This window comes from Xiphophorus maculatus, chromosome 13 (genome assembly GCF_002775205.1).
Source record: "Xiphophorus maculatus strain JP 163 A chromosome 13, X_maculatus-5.0-male, whole genome shotgun sequence".
NCBI lineage: Eukaryota > Metazoa > Chordata > Actinopteri > Cyprinodontiformes > Poeciliidae > Xiphophorus > Xiphophorus maculatus.
This window is the reverse complement of record NC_036455.1, coordinates 12795059-12819661: the sequence shown is the minus strand read 5'-3', so window position 1 is coordinate 12819661 and position 24603 is coordinate 12795059. Positions and strand designations below refer to the sequence as shown.

At 36.9% G+C, this 24603-nt stretch overlaps 1 protein-coding gene across 2 annotated transcripts in view; it reads right to left on the bottom strand.

The window, feature by feature from the left end:
* The window catches only part of LOC102222444 (nectin-2-like), a 343784-nt gene that overhangs the window by 4635 nt on the left and 314546 nt on the right, over window positions 1-24603 (bottom strand). Inside the window, exons 7-9 of one of the 2 annotated variants that reach the window (XM_023344382.1) lie at window positions 17226-17355; window positions 14788-14845; window positions 1821-1916 (exon numbers count right to left, since the gene is read on the bottom strand). In XM_023344382.1, coding sequence (XP_023200150.1) covers window positions 1821-1916; window positions 14788-14845; window positions 17226-17355 — 284 coding nt within the window. The remainder of the gene's footprint in view (window positions 1-1820; window positions 1917-14787; window positions 14846-17225; window positions 17356-24603) is intronic. The other variant, XM_023344383.1, reaches the window with a different exon arrangement.

Below are 24603 nucleotides of genomic sequence, written 5' to 3'. Positions count from 1 at the left end.
TTAATAACAGAAAAATCAGGAGATTTCTTAGCTTGCTTGTATAAACAGTTTAGTTTAAAGTAAACTAATAAAGTGCCGATTGGTAAAATGCATGATAAAAACCATTTAGTGTAGGAATCTATCACAGGGTTCTGCTTCATTGTTTCCTTTTTCTGGGCTTCAATCTAAAAAGCAATCCCTAAAACTAGGACGAGGTCAGCAAAGTTTAAAAGAGGGCCAATTGGGGTCTTAGCAAAAGTTATGTGCTTTAAAACAAAATGTGTTTGTGTTGATGGAGCCTTTAATCTCTGCAGAGGAGATAGGAGCTGGCTGGAAAACTGACCATCTCAGCAGCACACAGTCACATCTTTATGGCTCTGCACTTAAAGCTTTAATAGGTGCTGCATGACAATTTCCAAAGTGATAGCATAAAAAATTTAACACAGCTTTTTCAAGTATCCTGTGCTTGCATTATTTTACCTTTGCACATTAAAAAAAATCCAAAACTATTATCCAAGCAGGATAATAGTTTCTCTAAAACAAGCAGGAGTTTTAGAGACATGATGTCCTTTAAATGCTTAATGCTTGTAAAATCAGGTCAAAACTGAAACATCAGAACTGGTCAGTGTGGAAAGCGTCATGCCAAAAGCAAAACAAAGTCAGTTTAAACTTAAAAACACATTTGCAGCTTTCTCACAAGGCAGAAAGAGGATAATTAGTAAAGAACTGCAAGGAAAAATATCACTAAGAAATTCACCAAACCACACAGCACAGAGACACGAAGCACAATATTTCAAAAAGCCTGTTAAGAAAACTAGGGACAATGTTTCCTCTGAGCCAATAACACCTGCAGGGGTGATATTAATAGATTCCTGCACAGGATGGGGAGCAAGAAAAACTCTGCATACTGGAACCGCATCTGTTGGTCAGAGCCAACTAAACTAGAACTTTTTGCCCAAAGAAAAACATCTTAGGTTTAAGAAAGAGCAGTTAAGCAAGATGCTCTTAAGGACTGCATAAAGTCCTGCCTTAAACACGACTGAAAATACAACAAATCCTGGAGGTTTTCTGTTAGAAGTGGAATAAATTTGTGTCAGGGTGGAAAATAAAACAATGCAAGAATCGAAAACAAACACTGGAAAAGTTGATATGAAGCTAATTTACTTTAACAGTACTTTGGTAATACTATTTCTTCCAATGCTAAATAGGAACAGCCAATCAGAGCCAGGAGGTGGGTCTTAGTGCTACCAATCATCCACTGTGTGGCGCTGCTCATCCCCTTCTTTCTCAGCTGTGCTGCAGCTAGCAAAGCTTGCAGTGAATGCTAATGCTAGTTAGCATGGTTGATGAAAGTTTTTTCCGTAAAGGTAAGTTGCTTCTTCACCGTTAGCATTTTGAGAGGTAAGTACCTGAAGTTGATTGACAGCGCTAAGACCCTCCTCCTTGCTCTGATTGGTTGCATTTGTTCTCATATTACTCTGTCACAACATAGAGACAGTTTTAACAAAAAAACGTAACCAATTCTTTTTTTGTTTCATAAAAGTCAGATACTGCTGCTTTAAGCGACCATACTGAACTACTGCAGTGAGAGTCGATGCCAGAACTCCCTCACTAAAGGACTCAAAGCTTCGGTATACAGCTACAAACTTCTCCTCACTACTCCACACAACTTCACTTCAAAAAGATCTGAAGAAGCAGTGACTGACTGGAACAAAGCGGACAGCTCATACTGGTCCATATGCATGCGGTTCTCTGTCATCATATGTCTCCCAGCCTTAAAAACATTGGTTTTGGATCTGTGTGCACGTTGTGTTTGTGCATAAACAGTGTGTGTTAGTTACTGTGGCAGGCTCTCCCCCTGTGGGCTCGTAGTAAACCTCTCCTGGGCTCAGAGGCACAGTCTCTGTGGCTGTGGGCGGCTCTGACGGCTTGTTCAGCTGCATGCACACAAAACAGCGCAGAAAGGGAGCAAAAAACACAAAACAGCACAGAAACAAGCAGTCAAGTGGAGAAGACAGGAGAGGGCCTTTGAAACAATTCAACAGAATCTGTTCAGTAGATAACACAGCTGTCTTCAGGAACGCTCCTTTGAAAAGAGAAGCGCAACCCTTCACTTGCACAAACACTGAATCGTATCCTTCTGCTCTGGTGCATTCAACAGCCTCTCATTTAAATACAAAGAGCAGACACTTTGCTTTGACTCCCTTTGAAAATTATAATTTTTAAAAAGAAAAATAGCTTTGGCATGAACTTTGAGACACTTGTTTTTCCCACTGCAATTAAGCAATTACTGTGGCTACATTTCCTCAGATGCATTTTGACCTAAATTACTTCAGCTCTCTTGCTCTTTTTTACTCATAAACTGCTCACTTAATACAAAACTAGAGAACTTCTGTGCCCTCCACAGATTAAAGCTGTGACACATGTTAAGGTTTCTTTAGATCTTTTTAGGTGTTTCACTTAAAGAAACAAGCGACTGACTTAACTAATCCTACATTGAAGTGAAATTTATTCCTTTTGTTAAGCTTCTGCAGAGTTGCACTGCAAAAACACAAAATCAAATATTTTTGTCTAGTTTCTAGTGCAAATATCTTAGTACATTTGAACTAAGACAAAACTAACTTACAGGTAAGTTTTCTGCAACACAGAGGAGCTTGTTTTAAGTCAATAATTCCTTAGGTGAGGATTGGCAGATTAGTTCACTTATAAGACGCCATTTTCCACATAAGTTAAATTTTCTGTACTTTTCCATCAATATTAAAGAATTGTTTGCTTAAAACAAGCTGCTATGTCTCACTGAAAAAGTTAGCACACTTGAAATCAGAAAAAACTCAGATACTTGCACTAGAAACTACACCAAAACTATATGGTAGGATTTTATGCTTTTGCAGTGTAGTTTTCTTTCTTCTATCCATGCTGGAATATATTGTTGCCTAGGAAATGCTGCTGCTAATATTTTTCTACCAGAACAGTAGAGTTTAGGGATAAAATAAGCATCTTGTGGCCTGTTGTTTTCATGTCCTTCCACTTCTGGAATCGCTGATTTCAAATTATTTTAATTCCTTAACTCATGAATTGCTTCAAGGTTTCTGAGCGCTCTTTGAGTCTAAATGTCAGAGGTTTCACCAGGACAAAAATTTATCCACATGCTGAGCCTCATATGTGAACATGTTATACGCCTGATTGTTTTTACTGAGGAATAACAGTGGAGGTGTCCTTTTAAAATCCTGACCAGAAATACCTTTATTTTTTTCCTTTTCTTCTTTTACACAAAGGTTGGTTTTTCAGTTTCTCAGTATTAAAATTGATAATAAGCATCCATAAGTTGACATATATTAGAAAAACACATATTATTGTTGTGTGCACTTTTTTTTCAGACTGACTGGTATCTTTTTTATTAGACTTTTATTGCATGGCTTGTAATGTATTTTTAAACTATTTTATATTTCTGTATTGTATGTTTTTTATGTCTTTATATTGGGTACTGTAATGTTTTAAACATTTTTATGTTTCCTGAACCACACCTTTGTCTCTTTGGTAACTTAAAAATTCTGGATCTATAAATCATTTAGATGCTTTTAATCTCTCTGCAAACTATATCATTAAAGACTAATTGTGAGTAAATTATGGTTTCATATTTAAACAAACATTAACATGTAGAGTCAAATGCATTAAAAAAATAAAACTTTTTATTGGAGGTCAGGGAACTGAATGACTGTATTTTCAGCTTTTTTGATGCAACTTTTCAGGTAAATTTCTGCTGTACATTTTCAGTGCAGAATGTATTCAGTGATATAACACAATTATATCTGTGATGATTTAGTCAGAGATCAATAAGCTTCATTATTATAAGAGTTTAAATAAACAAAATGCTGCTGTTCATATTTACTGGGTTGTAACAAAAGAGGAATTTATTTTGTAACATTTTTTTTTAATTTGGAAGATTTTCTTCTCAATTTTAGCTTTAAAACTTATTACCTTGATTCTCAATTCTAATGATTAAAGATGCTCAGATTTATAAGGCAAACAAGGCAAAGTGCAGTAAGGAAATGAGTGTTAAACTTCTGAGTAAATATAATAGGAAGTGCTTTTATTTTATTAGTTTTATCAGGAAGTGTCCTCGCAATATTGCAGGTAGCTTAGTGGTGAGAAAATTATGGAGGTAACTTGCGTTTTTTAAATGATCCAAATTCATATAATACAACATTCCGTTGGAAATAAATTAACCTGATTATTTTGATTAAACAGCTAACAAGAACAAATTGTTATGAGCCATTAACATCCCTTAAAAATTCACCAACCAACAACAGTGGATAATAATCAAATGTTCCCCTGTAGCTCACATATCGCCTTCGTTTCACTAATTACTACATTAAATAAAAACTGACACGAAGACTCACGTCCCCGATTACAAGTCCAAGTCAACTCTAAATTGAGTTCCAAGTCTTTTATTTTGCGATTTAAGCTGTAAGCTGTATTCCAGAACAATGGCAAAATTGAGTGAAAGGAAAAAGTGTGATAGAGGAAAGGTGCACAGGAAACGGGGTTAATTTTAGTTTAAATAGGATTGGTAAGCAAAGCACAGCGGAAGTGAAAACTTGGAGAACCACCACACATGAGCTACAACTGTCACTCGTTTTTCACCATTTTCTGAACCACAAACAACATCAGAAGCGTTTTATTTGGAATAAAAAACAAATGACACTGTTGCACATTGTTCCAAATATATCCATTTAGATTGAAGCTTCATTTGGACAAAAATGCTGCAGAGTTTGGAGGAACATTTGAGAGCCACACAATCAAAATGAAAGAAAAAAAATCTTGTACTTAGTTTCCCAACAAACAACCCTGACGTAAAACTCATTGGATATTTCTCCATTTTAGTTTTTCCTTTCACTCAACTTTCCTTTGAAATATAATAGAAGGCTAAATTTTTGAATTGAATTTACTTTTCAACTACATTCTGATTTATTGAGTCATAAAAGGATGTTGGTATGAACAGGCATCAGTTTGATGCATTCTGACCAAATGGTTACATCTTCTAAAAGGCGAGCATTAATCAGTTTTTAAGAATCGGTTCTGCTGAGATATTTTTCACAAAGACTTTCTGCTGATAATGAGATGTAACGGATGACTATTTTCATTTTTTCATTGCTTTGGTTGGTTGGAAGGCGGCGGTTTTGTGGTCTGGATGTCTAATCTGGACCAGAGCAGAGAATCCTGATGTCAACTCACTCAGAGGAAAATGATGATTCACATCTGAGTTGAAAATCTACCATTTCAGCCGCTGGCAGCCACAGACGTAGCTGAGAGCAGACAGTTGGCTGAGCGGCTCCAGCATTAAACTATCATTTATCCTTTAACAAGATAACAGCTGTAAGCTTGAGAAGATATTCTTTCAAATTTGCATTTGCTGCCTGAAACTTCAATTAGTTGACACTCATACTGGACAAAACTGGCTCATTATGTAAAAAAGAGAGGAAAAAAAGAGGAGACTTGATATAATTGTAGACAGACAGATTGAAGTCATGTGATTATTTCAATTTCATTGAGAAAAAACTGATTTAGAGGTAAGAAAGTACTGCTTACACAATTAGACTCAAGTGGTGCATTTTTTCCAGCTAATTTCAAAGCACAATGCTAACATAGCCAGCGAGGCAACGGCTGACATGTCTGTCGCTTTAAATGCTCAACTATTATGTATTTTGAAATAATCATTTTGCTTTTCACTTTAGTAATTTCAAAAAGCATGACATCAGTCAAGAAAGTTATAGATGCCACTCTGGATCCATTGATCTAAATCTGTAACTTATCATTCATAACATGATAATCTCAAAATTTAGTAATCAATTAAAATTAAAATATGTTTTAGTGAGGTTAAAATATTTTTTCCAACTGGATGGCTGATTAATTGATTATTCTGATGATTAATCGGATTAAAAAATCAGCATAATCTGCAGATTTTCCATTCAAGCCTTCTTATACAATATTAGAAATACATTAAAAATGCAAATAGGCCTAAGAGTTTCTTTGTTAATTGAAAAAAAAATAAACATTTACTGTCTAATCTGCAGCAACATAGCAATCTTCTAGAGTAAACTCGATCATTTGTAGCAAAGAATGGATGTAGAGCTAAAAAATACTTTTAATATCAAGATGTGAAAAGCTCAGCTCTTTCTGCTCAATGCAACATCAATGCAGTCCAGGCTTGATGTGGAGATTATTATTCAATTAACCAATTAATAACTGAATAGAAATTTAATTTACTGAATTTGACCAAATGAAGGTGACACTTGAGGAGAACAAATTTACACACGTTTCATTTTTTATGTCTTAAAATCAAAATGCATATTTTTTGTACAGTTTTGGTATAATTACTGCTCTGACTGTGTTGTTCATTCAGCAATTGGTCGTTTTTTTAGTCTTTATGCTCCAGTTAACAATTAATCGTTAATAATGTTGATTCATTGCGATTAACCTGATTAATCGTTTCCTGATTAATCGTAACTTTGACATTAACTCATGCTAAGCAAATGATTATTTAATGCTAAAATACACTTAATCTTCCCACATGTGTTAATCACTCGTATTTGAAAAAACAGGCTTTGTGTGACCCTTCGAAAGAGGCCCGAGGAGACAAGCAGACGCCTTCAACTGTTTGTTTAAGAGCATACAAAAGCCATAAAATTAGCATCTCCATGGAAACGGCAGCTGGAATGTGGTAGGAAGAAACTCCAGGAGAGTCGGCGAGATTTATAACAGGACTTCGGTGCGGGGGATATTCGTGCAGGACTGGGGGTTTCCCTCCGATTTGCTTGGACAAAAAACAGAGCACCTTCGAGGCTGAACCAGGTCTCTGATTGGTCAAAACAACAGAACGCCTTTTTTGCATATATTAAATAGGGAAACACCCTTTTGGTTTATAGTTTCAGGTCAACACCGGAGAAGAGAGAGTTTTTCCATCTTTTTACTCCACGTTGGCGCCTTTGTCTGTCTCTGTGTTTGTCTGTCTTCCCCCTTGTGTGTTTTTATTTTCATGAGAAAATGCATATTTCTGTATCTCTGCAACTTTGTTGTCGATTGCTTTGTATGAGATTAAAACTCCGTGATCTGTGACGTCAACACGTTTTGTTGTTGTTTCGTTTTAGCAGCACGCGGTTGCAGGACGCTCACGGAGAACCCCGCTCGACCCGGCTAACAGGAGGAAAAGGAGAGCCATGCTTTTCCAAAATTTAAGCTAACATAATAACTTTTCTCCTTAACAATTTGGGGGCTCGTTCGGTTACGGATTCTGAGCGGATGGAGCTGTCACGCGTTGGCCTGGTTCGGCTCGGTGAGGTGAGATACTTTTGATTATTTTTTGTTGTTTGCACCGCCGTGTGCTGGAAAAGGCGAGCTAGACTGTTGCGGCTGTATCCAGCCACGCGGAGTTCACGGAGCTGCACAGGTACAGAGATTGTGTTTATAAAAGAGTCGATGGTTGAGTAATTGGATTATAAATACGCAAACAAGAGGACTGTAGCGGGTCCAGACGTAGGGCTAGCTTACCCTATTGTCAAAAAGGCTGGGGTTTTCTTGGTTTTTGGTTCTTTTCCCCGGAGGGTTTATTCTTGTACCTCTGAATTTAAAAAGAATTTGGGAATTGTGTATCAATTTGGTAGTTTGGGCTTGTATTGGCCCGGAGACTGACTCATCTCCAGTAGACTTACAATTGGCTTAACAAGGCTGAATCGCCTGTCTTCAGTACAACGAAGTGCCTTAGCACGGCCAATCGTGTGTATTCAGGAAGACGAAGTGACTGAGCTGGGTTGCGTCGGCCGTGGTGACGAATAGAAATGCATTTTTAAAGCCGGCATTTTATTTTATTTTTTCCCCGTTGTCTCTTCCGTTTGTCCGACACCGTGTTTATGTTTCTCTGTGTGTCGCGATCTGTGCTTGTTGGCGCGACACGTGGCTGTCTGCTCCAGAGCTCTGGGTGTGTGTATGTGTGTATGTGTGCATGTGTGTATTTGCGTGTGTGTGTGTGTGTGGCCGTGTGCGTGCGCGAGTTCGGGCTGGCTGTGTGTCTGTGCAGAGTGAGAAGCTGTGTTTAAATAGCGCTGCTTGTGTTAATTTGCATTGATTTTGCTGTGTTTTATTGTGAAGTTATTATGGACACTGAGTTGCGACACGTGCTATACGCTATGGTTCGTAGAAGAGTCTTAACGGGAAAGTAGGACGATGGCGACACGTGGTCTTTTAGTTTAAAAATAAATAAATAAATAAAAATAACAATAACAGTTAAGTAAATTAAACTGGTACCAGAAAACAAAATTATTGGTTGTGGTTTGAGTTTAACATAACTTTGAGATCTCTCTTTTTAAACGTGCAGGGGGAATTAAAAGGTTCCTGACGATTGGAGTTTAAAATTAATTAAATTGACACATGAAAATATGTTAATAAAACATTGGACAATTCCTGAAGCTTCAGTAAATTTCATATAAACTTTAGTAAAATTGATATAAATTACAGTAAAATTTGATAGAATAATGACCACAGACTGACACTTGGGGACTGATGAAATTCTGACTGACTATGAAACCTGGCCGGATGTGTGTTTTGTGTTTTCTGTAATGTGTTTTGTGTTTTTGTATTGTGTTGCGATTTATGTTGGTGTGAAAGAGTGTGAGATTGGAGATAAAATACCACTTGGTATTTTATGTCATATAAATATAGAGCAATTTTTAGTGCTGTCCCGTGGTGTTAAATTTCCAGTTTTAGGACACCCTATGTGTTAGACTGGACTAAATTATTAATATTAAGCGATAACAAATTGAAAACAAATTATGGGTTCTCCGGTTAAATAAATGAATAATTAAATAAATAAATAAAGAAAGAAAGAATAAGCCAAGAAAATTAGGTCACAGAGGATTGTAGAAATGCTGTCTTGGCAAATTAATAGATAAATACACACAAGATTGGGTAGAGAAATAAATAAACTAAAAGTATATAGCATTGATGACTAAAATATTAGCTTAAATGTTAAGTATTCCTTTTAGGCTGACGAGGAAGTAGTGAAATAGAATGAATTACAATGAGTAAAATAGGATTTTTTTTTCATGAGTTGAGGATAAGAAAAAACGAAGATGTTTAGAGAAACAGGCTCTAACTGTAAGAGGTAATTGTTCAGATAACAACAAACTGCAATATGCAACTGACTCTAGATATTTTCACAATCAGTCTTTTTCAAACAGACCAAAACTTTAAGATAGATAAAATATTGTTAAATCTACAGGACTTACGGATAATTAGACAGGATAAATTAGAAGTCACTCTCTTGTTAAATAGAAATTGGTTAAATATAGAAAAGTTTGCTAAAATTTACAAGATTTGTTGTTGAAGGATAACATTAAGTTTGAAATAACTTATTGGTTAATAAAAAACATTATATGGAATTATTGTAGAGAATCAATATTAAACTGTAATAAGAGATGATTAAATAGTGACTATAGACAGACGAGAGGGCTGCAAATAAAATAAGAAAATTAAGAAAAATAAATAAATAGAACAAAACAAGAAGAAGCGACAAGTATGTTTATTTAGACATGAGACTAATGGAGCTCAAGGAGGAGTTATAACCCCATTCACAGAACTTCAGCACGGGAGAACGAGCTACAGCTGTGCTGTAACTTCTACCCCCACTAGATTCAACTAATTAACATGTGAAGCCTCTTTGTATACCAATAATTTTAAGTGCGAAGCAACCTCTGCTCACAGAAGTTCAGCAAGGGAGCACCAGCAGCTGTAAGGCAAATTATACTCTCTCCCATTGTTTACAGTACTTCCTGACAAAATATCTGCATGTAAGTTCATTTTTAAAAGTAGAAGGAACTAAAACATATCTGATGATTCCAGTGCCAAAGCCTAATAAAGAATTAGGTGTTCCTCCTGACATCCTTATCGGCTCTCTTCCTGCCATAAAATCAGCCCCTCCAAGAGGTGGGGGAGGGGTTTTATGGTGGGGTTATAGATTTGCTTTGTGCTCTGGCAGAAGACGTTGCTCGGATAAGTGTAGTGACTTTAAAAATACAACTTATAAACTTTAAAAATACAAAAGGATTTAATTTTTTTTTCCTAAGGACCATAGAGATTGGCTGTTTAAATTTTAGGGTATTGTTTCACATTATAGATTATAGGAAGGAGTAGAGAGTCTTTTCTCATCACATAAGACAGGATTTTTGATGCAGTTTGGTTTCCTAGCTGTAGTGTAACATTTTCTCTTTAAAGTAGATAGTTTAAACAAGCGAATACATAGTGAGTAAGGAATAATGTGGAAAATGTTAAATATAAGTTTTTAACATACAAACACTGAGTCTGTGACGGCTGTCCTGACTGTCACACACTGACACTCTTGGTAATGATTTTCTGTTTTCCTCTCATATTACTTTATATATTGAGTAGTGAGTAGTTTAGATTTTTATCTTTAAATTGTTTTCATTAGTCTGACTCTTTAGTTGGCTATTTGTTGTGCACTCATTTAGTTAACTTTAAGTGTCAGTTCTTCTATATTTTGTTAAATATCACGAATTCATTTTTGAGTTACCAGTTTCCTCTCATTTTGCTCCGAAAGGGGGAGGGGGAAATTTGATCTTTAGTTTACTTTCTTTTCATTGGTAGATTTAGTGATATACTGACCAGTATTTTAGGATTTTGTGTTTAATTACCCCTTAGTGTGTTAATGGTCTGATCAGCCGTTATCTAAGTTCCCCTCATGTCTTGTTAGGTCAGTTTGTGCTTACGTCGTTCTGTTACTACCTGTGTTGTTTTTTGTTATGTTGATTTCAGTAGGGGCCCAATTTATTATTTTTGGATTTTCTTTGTTAACTGTGTTTGAATTTTTTCTTCAACGTCTCTCTGGTTCGTTTATGCAAAACCTTCGCAGAGTCTTATTTGGTACACATGCTTTGTCAAACACTGCTGAAAATTTTTGAGAAGTTTTCTACAACGAATTATTTGATAATCACGAGAGTAAAATTGAATACTGAGTTTTAAAACTGTAATGTGTAATGTTTTTTGAAAATAGCAATCTTGAAGGTTTGAAGCATGCTATAATAAATTGTTCTGTTTGTTTTGAAATGTTTGCCTGTTAGGACGGGGGCAGCATTGAATATGGGTGGATTTTTCTCAGCTAAAATAATAACCCTGTTTCATCAACATCGTTACTTAACATATTAGGTAATGATGATACATTTGCCAGTAATGTATCATACAGAGGGAGAATATGTGATGGGTTATTTTTATATTACTTAATTAGATTACTGAAACACTTATTACTTAAACGAAACTGTTGAAGAATATGTCTGATATGTGCTTATTTTGAATGGATTTGAGTTGTTCTCCATTAAAAGATGTTCTGACAATGGGCTAACATATTTTGAGAAAATAGATAAATTTATAGTGATAATGAAGCATATTTTGGTTAATTGACTTGGGAAAATAATTATAGAAATTAGAAATGTTATTGTGTCAGCCATTTTCAGAGCATTAATTTAATGGAGCATGAATGTTTTAAGAAATGTTTTGAAGAATCTGTTCTTGATTAAAGTTATCACTAATCACTAAAAGTACACAGGCGGGATTATAATGATTTTTCTAAACTTGATTTTGATTTTTTGATTTACATCCATTTAAAACGATTTTGAATAAAACTTTAAATTCGACGACAAGTAAAAGCCGAGGTAAAAATTGGTATATTTTGAAAATGTCTGGATTTGTTACATTATAATTTCTCCAGGTTTAACTCTTTTGAATTTTGTTTAAGGAACGCATGTGAAATCATTTAGATAAATGACCAATAAGATCTAGTTTGTTCTATAAAAGTAATTTGACCTGGACTGTTTAATTCACATTGTTATTCATTTTGGTGGTAAATGTAAGCTTTACAACTACATTTTTAAGTTTTTGTGTTTGTTTTGTTTCGTTTGTTTACTCCTATTTTTACAAGATTGGTTTAAGAAAAGATCTGCATTTGTTTGACATTCTGGGAAAACGTTACTTTGGAAACATGTCTTTTGAAGCACGTGATTACAGGGTTTTGGTATTTTTCATCGGTTGGAGCTATTGTATATAATAATAGCAACGTACATTGAAGGGATCACATCCACCATTTGATGAGCAGAATTGGACAAACTAGGAGATAAGGTTTCAAGTGATGTGTTGCTCATGGTTTTACACGCAGACTGCCCTGGAGTTTTGAGCTCCAGGTGGGACTTTGGACTCTGTCACACAAGCTGTTGTCATGCGAGGCGGGGGTGGGGCTGCTTGGAGAAGCGGCTTCACACTTATTTCGAAGATAGCAGCCACAGAGTCACGAGCGATGGAGGATTCACTCTGACACGGGGTGACTTTAAGATGTTTGTGTTGAATACACAAAATGAATGATGCTTTTGGAAAATCTGATCTCTGTTTGTCGTTTCAGTTTGCAGCCGTTTTCCTGGTGCCCTGTGGATGTGATCTCATTCAAAATCTGCGTTCTTTGGTAAAAAGGATTAAAATAATTTCCCGGATGGAATATACCAAAGCAAATTCATTTTTTAGGTGAAACCATCGTTTGATTATACTGACATTAATGAAGATGATAATAAAGAATGTTGTAATTGTGTTTCTGATGCTAATGAAATTCATGTTGAAAACAAAATGTCTGTTTTATTAACCTGTGACAGGTCGTTTCCTAAGATCTAATTTCCTCACGAGGAGATTTCACTTTCGTTTTGCAACTCATGATTATATTGGCATAATAATCCAATTTTCAGTGAGCAACGGACGCTAAGGTGGAAACTTGAGGTTTCCAACCGAGAAGATCAAGCTGCAAGAGGATCATCATTAACTTTTTGTTGCGTGTTTTTTCGTTCGTTGTGAACTCTGGCAAGGACTTTCGTTTCGTTTTTTGCGCGCATTTTTTGAACAATTCCTGACGAAGACTTCATTTTTTTTTTTTTTGAGAGACTGTCGATGGACGTTTAAAAAAAAAAAAACAACAGAAAAGACGTGCAGCAGATTGTCATTTTGTGTGTTTCTTGTTTCGACGGTTTGTAATTTTGTGATGAATGTTGTCTTTGAAGTTGCAGAGCATTTCTTACTAGTTTTTTTTTTTTATATGTATGTCCCTGCTTTATTTTTATTGTATACTTTGGGTTTTTGGTTTGTCTTGTGTTTTGGTTGTATTGTGATTATTTTGTTTTATGCTTTTACAATTTGAAGGATAAGTCTTTCTACACCTTGGGTTTTGTTTCAAAGGGGGATTGTATGTAATTAGGGTACGTCACGCTTTTGTCTTTTTATTTTTCGGTTTTTTCGTTTTTTCATACATAGTTGTGGTTCGGTATTAGAAGGCTTACTCAATTTTTATTGAGGTCTTTTTAAAAGACCTCAAAAGGGGGATTGCTAAGCAAATGATTATTTAATGCTAAAATACACTTAATCTTCCCACATGTGTTAATCACTCGTATTTGAAAAAACAGGCTTTGTGTGACCCTTCGAAAGAGGCCCGAGGAGACAAGCAGACGCCTTCAACTGTTTGTTTAAGAGCATACAAAAGCCATAAAATTAGCATCTCCATGGAAACGGCAGCTGGAATGTGGTAGGAAGAAACTCCAGGAGAGTCGGCGAGATTTATAACAGGACTTCGGTGCGGGGGATATTCGTGCAGGACTGGGGGTTTCCCTCCGATTTGCTTGGACAAAAAACAGAGCACCTTCGAGGCTGAACCAGGTCTCTGATTGGTCAAAACAACAGAACGCCTTTTTTGCATATATTAAATAGGGAAACACCCTTTTGGTTTATAGTTTCAGGTCAACACCGGAGAAGAGAGAGTTTTTCCATCTTTTTACTCCACGTTGGCGCCTTTGTCTGTCTCTGTGTTTGTCTGTCTTCCCCCTTGTGTGTTTTTATTTTCATGAGAAAATGCATATTTCTGTATCTCTGCAACTTTGTTGTCGATTGCTTTGTATGAGATTAAAACTCCGTGATCTGTGACGTCAACACGTTTTGTTGTTGTTTCGTTTTAGCAGCACGCGGTTGCAGGACGCTCACGGAGAACCCCGCTCGACCCGGCTAACAGGAGGAAAAGGAGAGCCATGCTTTTCCAAAATTTAAGCTAACATAATAACTTTTCTCCTTAACACTCACTAAGTTTGCGATAAACTGACAGGGTTTTCAATCAGTGTCATTCATAGAAAACACATGTGGGTATGTTGTATAACAATTTGAGAACTTTATCACCAAAAATGAAGGAGTTATAAATGCTGAAGCAAAGAGTATTATTTAAAAAGTGTTCAGATTTAGCCAGCAGACTTGTAACCTGTCACCGCCCTGAAAACCAGAAGCTTTAAGAGTTACAGTCTTCATCATGTGCCACAGGTGCTGCTTCACAGGAAAACCTTTAAATGTCTGAAAAAGACCCTTTCGCTGCTGAACCACATGAACCATCCTTTTAGCCAAGGCATTAAAAGCCATTAGACACCATTTTTCATGTCTAATCAACATAAATTTACTGAGTTTTTAGTCACATTACATAAGCGCACCAAAATGCGATGGAATGATAGGGAAAATAACGAAGTGCTCTAATGGGGCTCTTTACAAACCAAGATAATTATTTGGGCACATAGAAGCCAACTGAGATCTCCAATCAATAGCCATTAGCCCCATTATGACTGCCCAAATGGACTTTGTGTATCTGTGTATCTGCGTGTGTGTGTGTGTGTGAGAGAGAGACGATAATATAACTGTGGTGACAATAAGGATTGATTTGGAGCCACACCGATCACTCACCATCTCCGTTGAGCTGCCTGCCTTTACCGGAGGAGGAGGCTTGTGCTTCGGAGGACCCCTGATTGGACGAAAGGGGAAAAGCAATGTAGTTATTGATCTTCGCTTCGTTAAGACATCAGATTTTCCTTTGTGTTTTAAAAGATGGACAACTTTGGCTGCTGAGAGGCTGAAGGACAGAAATGAAATATTGACCGCTGAAGATGTCCCTTTGTGTCGTAGTTCAGTCAATGTTGTTTTTGCAAAAAATCCAGCAGTCAGTTGGAGAAAGAAATACATTTAGTGAGCTTAAAGATTTTTTTTCTACTGGATGACTGAATCAATTCAAACACAGGTGGAGAAATCCTTTATGGGCGTGAAAGAAACCGGTTGGACTGAGCAGAACTGCTTTGCTTTCATCGTTGAAACGGTTAAACTGAGGAGCTAAATGAATGTTATTGATGTTAAATATTTTCTTTCTAAAGTCTCAAGACTATAATTAACATTTTGGTTATAGATTTCATCTATGGCTCCAGGATATTTAATGGTATTTCTCTCTGGCAGAAAAGCAGGGTCAGCTGGTCAGGCAAGTAGAAGGAAAAAGTTCTACTGGGTTCAATAAAAGCCTCAAAATGCAAAGCAGATTAAAAATGCACCAAAGCAGCACCAACCTGTCTAAAGTCACCACCCAGTTGATGTGAATGTAAATTTTTTTTTTTCCCAATACCGTGAAATAAGAAGCAAAATCAAGACGGAACCCAGAATAGATCCTCTGTTCTTCTCAACTGTTACAAGATCAAAAACTTGTGTCAGATAATTTCCATTATCTCTTGAGTTACTTTGAACATCTGAGCTCTTCCCTGCCGAACATAATTATGTTTGAACTCTTAAATATGGGCACTTTACTCCAACAGCCATTAATATATTAAATCACTCAGAGTGATTGATGTGATGCTCAATCTGCCTTATAGTTGGTCTATATAAAGCCCTGTCTGTTGGTTTATTTCATTAGTTTCCATTAGTAAGGCATGCTAATGGTTATTTATACATCATCACTGCATAAACAATGAAGAAAGAACAATATAAATGAGTTATTAGTGGTGCTGAAGTGGAGTGGAGGACGGGCTTAGCTTCAATTAGGCCTCCTAATCAACTTCTACTGAAGGCTCCCATAAATAAAACGTAATCAGTATAACATGAGTTTCCTGCTCCACACTTACTATAAAACAAAAGTAGTGAATGAACAGCTTTATTATTATTATCGATGGCCCAAAATAACAGAAATAATCAAGCAACAAATCAGCAGAACTTGATGATCCTAATAAGGGAAACTATTATTCTGTCAAAGTTTAGCATATTGAAAAACTTTTGTTTTTATTTATTCTCTATGTTTGTATTATAATTAAACAAAACTTTTGTATTGTCAGTATGTCATTTCACAATCAAGTAATTAAAAGAGGATACTTACTGTATGTTAAATTATTAACAATCTGTCTAAAATAACCAAAGAAAGTGGATCAATTTTTACTTTTGAGAAAATACAAATATTATATCAAGGTATAATGAGTGCCGTATCATTACAAATAAGTTTAATTTACTTTATTATTATATTTATAAATAAATATATAAAGGTGTATCTACATGAGCGATTGTTTATGATTTAATAAATTGACTTCCTGAACAACAATTTATTATTGAAACCTTTGTTGATGCCAACATGTAACGTCTTCATTTCAAACTGTAAATGAATGAAATAAATTAATAAATAAATATCCCTGTTTATACAAGTTGTTTTCTGCTCACTATACGAAAAATAAACCATTTGACCAACATTACTGATTTATTTTTCCATCAGTTTCATAAGGCCTGAAAGACCTTTAACACTTGTTACATTCAACTCAACTTTTTCAAACTGTTCTAAAATCAGAATAAAATTACATTTTACAAAATAACAGCAGAAGAACAGAGTCTATTCTTTGCAGAGTTTTTAACCAACAAGGTTTGAGATATTAGCCAATGATTACTTCTGTTTGTTCTGATTTACGGGTCGAACAGCGTCTCTTTCACACTGACTGATGGTCTGGATGCTGCATCTTTCCTATGGATGCATCAAAGTTTAATCACAACATAATGAATGTTGGAGCTCCCATTTGCTCGCTCGTTTATAAAACACCCTGATGATCTACATGGAGCTTTAGTTTGGAAAATTGCATCTGAAATGTGGAGCAAAAGCCCAGAAGGTTTAATAAATCTCAGTCCTCAGCTGCAGCCCAGGGGAGGAACCTTGAAACGGGTCGGTGCCGTAAACTTCAGGTCCGGATTTGTAACCGAGCCACCACTGCTGGATCCTTTAATGACGTGTGATAAGTTTTAATGAGCTGCAGCCCCAGAAGGAGGGATTAGTTTGCTCAGGAGGTTAAACAAACGTTTAAGTTAATGCAGAATTAGTGATGAAGACTCACTCCGTGTCCTGCTGGTACTTCCTTATGAGGAAGACGATGCCGATGATGATCCCGATGAAGATGAGGGTGCCGAGGACGCCTCCGACCAGAGCGCCTGTCTGCTGCTCCTGGACAGGCTCCCGTTTCTCTTCTTGTACCGTCGAAAAGGAGGTAGAGAGGGAGAGAAAGAGGAAACAAAGTGTTATTATAGGTTCATTTAAATTTCATGAGGCCGATCTCGGCATTTTAATGTTGCTCACTGGCGGTATTTGTGTTTTATGCGTTCTCCTGCTGAGAAGAAGGAATAATCTGCAGCCGTGTCATTCAGGAGTGCTTCATAAAACCGAAGCAGAGCAAAACATGTAAAACAAACAGGGTGACAACGCAGCCATAAAACATAAAGAATTCATACAGGCAGCTCTGAACTTCCTGCCGTAAAAATGCCATAAAGCTCCGACTCGATCCAGTCAGAACAAGTCATTTCTCTTTAATTAAGAATTTGTTTATGGTTTCCAGAGGGACGTGAGGAATCTGAACTGACTGTAAAAGCCGCTCAGATTGAGCTCTTATTTGAAAAGGCAGAAAAAAAAAAGGTCTGCAGCAGCTGCAGTTCCCTCGGCACAATCACCGACTATCCCTGGGAATTTGGCAGGAACAACAAAGAGGGAGGCTGAAAGGTTTTCACAGGTTATTTAGTCCTTTGTTTTGATTTTCTCCCTTTTACTCAGTGTAACTGGAGCGTGCCCACACCACTGTCTCTGGTACAGAGATGATAAAAGGACAACCTGCGATGTTTGTACCCTCTTTGCTCATGTTCCAGTATTTACAGCACCTTGCAGAAGTATTTATACCCCTTCAGCTGTTCACCATTCCACCACATCACAATTCCAGAAATATTATTGGGATTTTATGTGATAGAACACAAATGAAAATATAAAACATCAATCATTTCTAGGACTTCTTTTTTTCTTTTTACTGCAGGTGCAGCTCAAAGTCTCGACATCTACAGGCTGAAACCTTTGACTAGTCCTCTTTGAAAACAGTTCAAAGTCAACCAGACTGGATAGAAAGTGACTCTGAAGAGCAACTGTTGAGTCTCTCAACTGGATTTAGGTCTGAACTTTGACTGGACCGTTTAAATGCATTAATCTCTGCAGCCTCTAACCGGTTTCCTTCCAGGATTATCCCAGGTTTAACTTCATTCATCTTCTGACCAGATTCCTTGAAGAAAAGCATCCCCACAGCATGATGCTGCCACTTTGCATGGCTCAGGGTAATAGTTTGTTGTGTATTCTCAGTCATCCAACATAGTCATCATAAATGCTTAGAAGGAAGGTAAACAGACTTCTTTCTGTGTTTCCTGGAGATGTTTCTGAATATTCAGAACTGAAGATTTGCACAGATGAATTCATGCTCCCATATTTGTGGGAACATTTTAGGAACTGCAGTTGTGATATGAATGCAAAACCAGGACATGAAGTAGACTTGATAAGGTCTTGAATAACAATATTGTTTTGGAAGAACTCAGTAGAGTCCAAACGCTGTTTCTCAATAGGATGAGTAGAATTTGAGCCAGGACTACTTACCCAACATCAGGGTCTGACCTCACAAATACTCCTCAAGAAGAATGGTCACAAATGACTGTAAAACGCGTTACTAAGAGAAATCTTGTCTCTTTGGTCGTTAACGAGTGCTTTAAAGTCAGGCTGAATGTCTGAGATAACGATGCAAAGCAAAGCTGGCAGATTATAATCAGTGAGATTAACCTACACCTAAATTTTGTAAAAATACTATCTACCTCCAACTAACACGCCTGACTTTAGCTAGCAAAGCTTCCAATGTCCGCACCCTTTCAGCACCAGTCAACTGTTTTAATTTATCTGCGTTTCATCTCGTAGTCCCGACTCAAACAAACAACTTTACTGCCGACTTCATCATATAAATACTTAGAAATCCATGTTTTGCTAAAACCTTTGCATTTTCCTCCTGTCTAGATTTTCTGTAGAGTAAACAGTCATTTTTGACGGATAAAGTCGTGACCTCCTTGTGAACATATTTGGCTCCTGTGTCATTATGTTAAAAAAGCAACTTCAAAATAAAATCAATGCAGCTTTAGTCAAGACATGAGGTTAAATTAGAAAATATGTTTATGTGGGATGAACAGACTCAACCAAAGAAGATTTATTCTTAATTTGTTTTCTTCCTAAACAGCAGGGGGCAGCCTGTTCATATGCAGGTACATTAGATGGACGGGCAAATGCAGCAGCTTTTCTTTCACAGCTGGACACAAAAACAGACAGAAAACATCCAGACGGCTTCAATCCGTTTCTCCCCACATACGAGTTTCTTCAAAGCTCAATTGATGTGTCAAAGATCACAATTTATATCTTTTTTTATACATTTAACAGCAAACCAGCTTTTTAACAAAGACTGGGTTACCCTGCTGTTGGAAATTCCCACCAGGTGACACAGGAGTCAGGATTTAATACAGGAACAGAGATCTTATTGAATTCAGAATTGAGGTGAGAGGAGGCTGCATCCCACGAGGAGAGGACTGCTGCAGAGAAGATTGATGGAGGAAGCAGGGAGTTTGTTGGAGGGCAAATGCAAAACGTGTTAATAATCTATCAGAGAAGCCCATCGCATCTCTCTGAACAGAAAAAGCGCTTCAGGAATCCTCATCAAACACGACCGGCGCTCTCTCTGCAGGGAAACCAGAGGTGCACCAAGCAGTAATAACTTTGTTCTCGTGCACCTGCTCAGACGAACAGCTTGAATCCAGAAAAAAAACATGTTTCACTGTCAAAATGTCATTTTAAAAAGTTTTTGCATCTAACTGGTAGAAAAGTTTGCAGATATGGAAAATATGCAAGTTGTTTTCTGACCAATAATCTAATTACAGGGCCGATATTTAGCCATGTCCTTTACGGCAGCGCTGCTCCACCACGCAGCCCAGAAATGAAAGAATGAAAAGGGCAGGAAATGCCAGGCGGTGTTCGTGGACACACAGAGAATTTGATTTCCATAACTATGGAAATGTGTGAAATATATGATCAAACTCAGGGTGTTATCAGTCTCCATGCAAAGATTATAGGAGCACAGGGTCACAGTATGAAGAGCAGAGAAAACCAGGAGGGTTTTTTACCGTTTATCTGGTTTTGGTTGAATTTAAAGCAACTGAAAAGGTCAGAAGAATCACAGAAAATTGCAACATTTGTTACATTTTCAACTGCTGCGGTTCTCTTTCACAGTGTTAAGTGTCAAACAAACCAAACTAATTGAAATACCCGTTTCCCTCCTCACCTGTGGGGGCGCTGCACCAAGAACCACTGAAGGAAACAACATGAAAGTCTGAAAAAACTAAAATGGAGCGGCGTCAGATTTTAGCGGTTGTCTCTTTTGTCTTTGGTAAAAAAAAACAAAAAACGAACCATTTCTCGAGCTAGCACTATTGCAGAATGTTTGTTTTGGCTTTATTTACCCAGAATGCACTGCACTATAGTCCGCTTGCTGCTTTTTGAGAGGTCTCTGGTCCACTTGGAGTTTACATATGAATTCGAACTGAACCAGAGTTCACTTCAACAATAGAACGTGTTATTTTGCAATGTAGAAATGACCAGATTAAGAGAAACAAATTAATTAGGAACCTTAGAAATATGAAAATGAAATATGACATTGTTGATTTAGTGAAAAAGGATTTTCCATAGAGCCAGGTTGACTTGTGTAGCTTTTGTTGCTTTATAAAAATAAATCATGTGAAAACTGCATATTGTTTCAAACAGATTCTGATATTAAAATTAGTTTTATCATCTCAAATTTCTTGTCAATTAAAAAACAAACAAACGAAGAACTGATGCCTGGCTTTTACCGCCCAGCCATGCTAACCTGTTTCCAGTGAAGAGTGAAAACTTAGTGTGGGCTGAGACTCAAACTGGGTTTTCTGGCATGGTAATTGGCAGACTAACGCCTCCATCACCACTATACCCACCTCGGAAACGTTTGTATCCAAATCAACAATGCATGCAACAGCATGCACTTGTTCAGCTGGACACCATCTTGCAGTGAAAATAGACCTTCAGGACCAATATTAGGGAGAATAAAGTCAGATCTTGTCGAAGAATTACATTTTAAACCACAATAAAGTATCATATATGGAAGGACAACAACATTAATATTTGACAGAAAACATATCTTCATCCTCACAGGACAGTAGCTTAGACTAAGGATGGAAATTATTGATTAATGAGTTCATCTAATGTTGGCTGATCTTATCAATCGATTGTGGATTAATCGATACGAGGACAGTTTCTTAAAAAAATTTTTTTTCTTATATCAATTTTTCATTTACTGTCGCTGAAAAAATTACATTTTACTTATTTTGTGTCAGTAATATACTGATAATTTCTCACATTAAGAAATGTTTATTTATAAAATATAACAGCAATCTATTAAGTTACTGAATAGAAAGGTAAAAAATAAGATAATATGTGGAACACTTAATTAATAATCATAAACAGAGAGATGTTACCGCCTCTCGTTGCTCTTGAAGGAATGTTTTCCGTTTTTCCGTCCCGCTTCTGTGTCTTCGTAGCTCGGCTGAATGTTTCCTATTAGGGTGAAACTTAAGGAGCTTGTCGACTGTTTATTTCAGAACAGAATCGAATAAAGTGCTTATAAAATCCTGAACACCGGTCTCTGTTTGAACAGTTTACCTTTCCAGTTCTGGTATTGCTCCGCCATCTTTGTTTCTCTAACTGGCTCCTCGTCGCCCTCTGCTGGATGGCGGCCAAATTACAACACTAAAAGAATGTGTAAGCTAGTTATTAGTTAATCAATTAGAACTAGTTTTAATCTAATAACTTATTAATTGATAATTATAAGTTTATTAACTGTTTGCAGCTCTAGCTCAGACTTTAACAGGCGACACAAAAGAAGCAGAAATTCGACTTTTTATGACATCTATGTGGAGCCAACAAATTCGCTGTTAGTTGGTTTAGATCCCAGGTTTTCTCCAACTCACTGCTTTCTGGTCAGCTCTAACACTGAATCAGCATATTAAGCATTGGTGTCCTTTTGTTTTCTTTATTGAAAACCGAACGAATGGGGACGTATTGACGTGCAGAAGGAAGCTACAGTGGCTTTTCCCTCCAGATAACAGCCTGTTTGTTTCTCGCTCCACCGCCTGGGTCAGCCTGAATCTGCACACGTTACGCTACTATCAAAGTGACACTCAAATGATCTGAATTTCTGACTGCATCACATGCAATTTAAATGGATCTGAAATAACAGCCCCTGTGTTAAGTGCTCCATTGCTCTCACATACAGTGTGGGGGCTGTATAAGCAATCAGAGAAGCACACTGTGCCCAAGGCCTGCACTTAAACTGCCTCTTTCTGCTTTCTGCTGAATTATAAAAACACAGATTTCTGCTCTACAGAAAAACAAGTACTCTCCACAAAAAAAAGTCTGAAAATGATGTTCGGGAGTTTGTTTTTATTGATCCCACACAGCAGCTATTACTTTTAAATAAAGATGTATCACAGAATAAAAGAGTGGATATGTCAGTTCTATCGACAACTACGTTATAAAAGTCAATTAGTGAATAATTCATGTGGCCTGGATCTGTTGGCTCTGGAGAGTTCGTAATATAATTTGATTATAGAAAAGCTTTAAAATCAGATTGAAGGGAAAAAACTTGGCTGGGTAGAAAGTCTATGTACTTAATACTCCTGATGTTCAGGAGGAGGGACTGGTGCAAAGTCAGCTGAGGATTCAGGAAGTTATTTTGATAACTTTTGACTAATGTGCATTATATTCCAAATTTTGCATACATTTAGGATTAGTTTGGATTGTGTCTCATTTAATATATCGACGTAAAATGGCCTTAATATGACATTCATTGTTCATCAAGTATAAATAAAGTTAATTTTGATTATTTGAACAGATTTAGCAAGCTAAATAAATTTCTCTTTTCAATCCAAATTTCTGTCTTGCTTACACATTTTTAAACAACACAAGTGTGGAGTTTGCACTGGTCTCTGACAATTACAACTAAATATAGCCCTGCATTTAGCCACACTGCAATAGGCTCTAAGAATACAAAGAAAAGCAATTTTTTTCTGTGCTCTAGTGGTATTTATGCTTAAATATACAATAAAACAGTGTGAAAACCTGATGAGATGGGATATTACAATACAATTCTGTAAAAAAGATATTTATTTCAGCTTTCCTTCATGCGAGTAAATTAAAATAGAGAGGAAAAAAAAATAACTGGTACACGTCTTTTCATTCCGCCTGCTGCTCCCCCTGAATGTGGTTTACAGTAAAACTATTTATAAATCGCAGCTTCAGTGTCGGAGGGAAGGTGGAAAAGAGGAGGGGAGAACGAGAGGATGTGAGAGTCGGTGGGACCAGAAATAAATGAAGGCGAGGAGGAGGGAAAACGTTTCAAATGAACTGAGAAACGGAGGAAAACAAGAGAATGTGGGTGATGCAAGGAGAGATGGAGAGAGAGAGAGAGAGGGATGATGTGGAGGGGTGTTAGTTGCCTGTGGAAAAAATGAGATTTTAAAGGTCTAAACACTCCTGAGGGAGGCCATGAGTGACACTGCAACAACAACTGCTTCTGTTTTCCACTTTTCCCTCCATCATCTGCTCTCTCTCATTTCTCATTTCTATATTCCAATAAAACATTCCCCTTTTTTATTCTTTAAATTTAGTCCTTCATCAAACTCTGTATATAACTCCAATTACTGTGTAGCAGCACGAAAGCCGCCACCACGGGAACTTTGTTCTTCTCAAAACTGCCTCCCCCACATCACAGCCCAGCAGCGGCTCTGGCAGCAACATTAGCTCCCACCATCAGCGCGCACACACTCACACACTCACACACTCACCCCCTCACGCCAACACACAAATATGGCTTGCAGTGTGTGTTCGCCGTAGCTAAAAAGACCACTGGAGTTAGGAGTGTGCAGAAATGACTGCAATCAGCGAGTGATAATGATGAATCAAAGGGCACCTTTATTCCTTTCAGCAAGGCACTTTAGAAAAGAGGCATGAGAGCTGGTGCGTGGGAGAGGAAAAGGTGAGTGGAGAAAAAAAACACAAAGACCAACAGCTCTGGAGGGACCGCGAGTTATTTTTTTTTTATAAACCTGGCAGCTCTATGTACATCTTTCTTGTTTTTGCTCAATTTAGCATAATAGCTGCTTCAGTTCTACACCAATTTATCATGTGTGATGGCTGGAAATTATACAAATTATTAGGTAAAATGGAGATTAATAAAATGCATATTTTATAAATAAAAAGCTGACTCAATTATTCTGGTTTATGATATAGATTTCCTTTGCATCTTTGAACCCTGTATGTGCTAATCAAGCACTAAAGGTAGAAGTGGT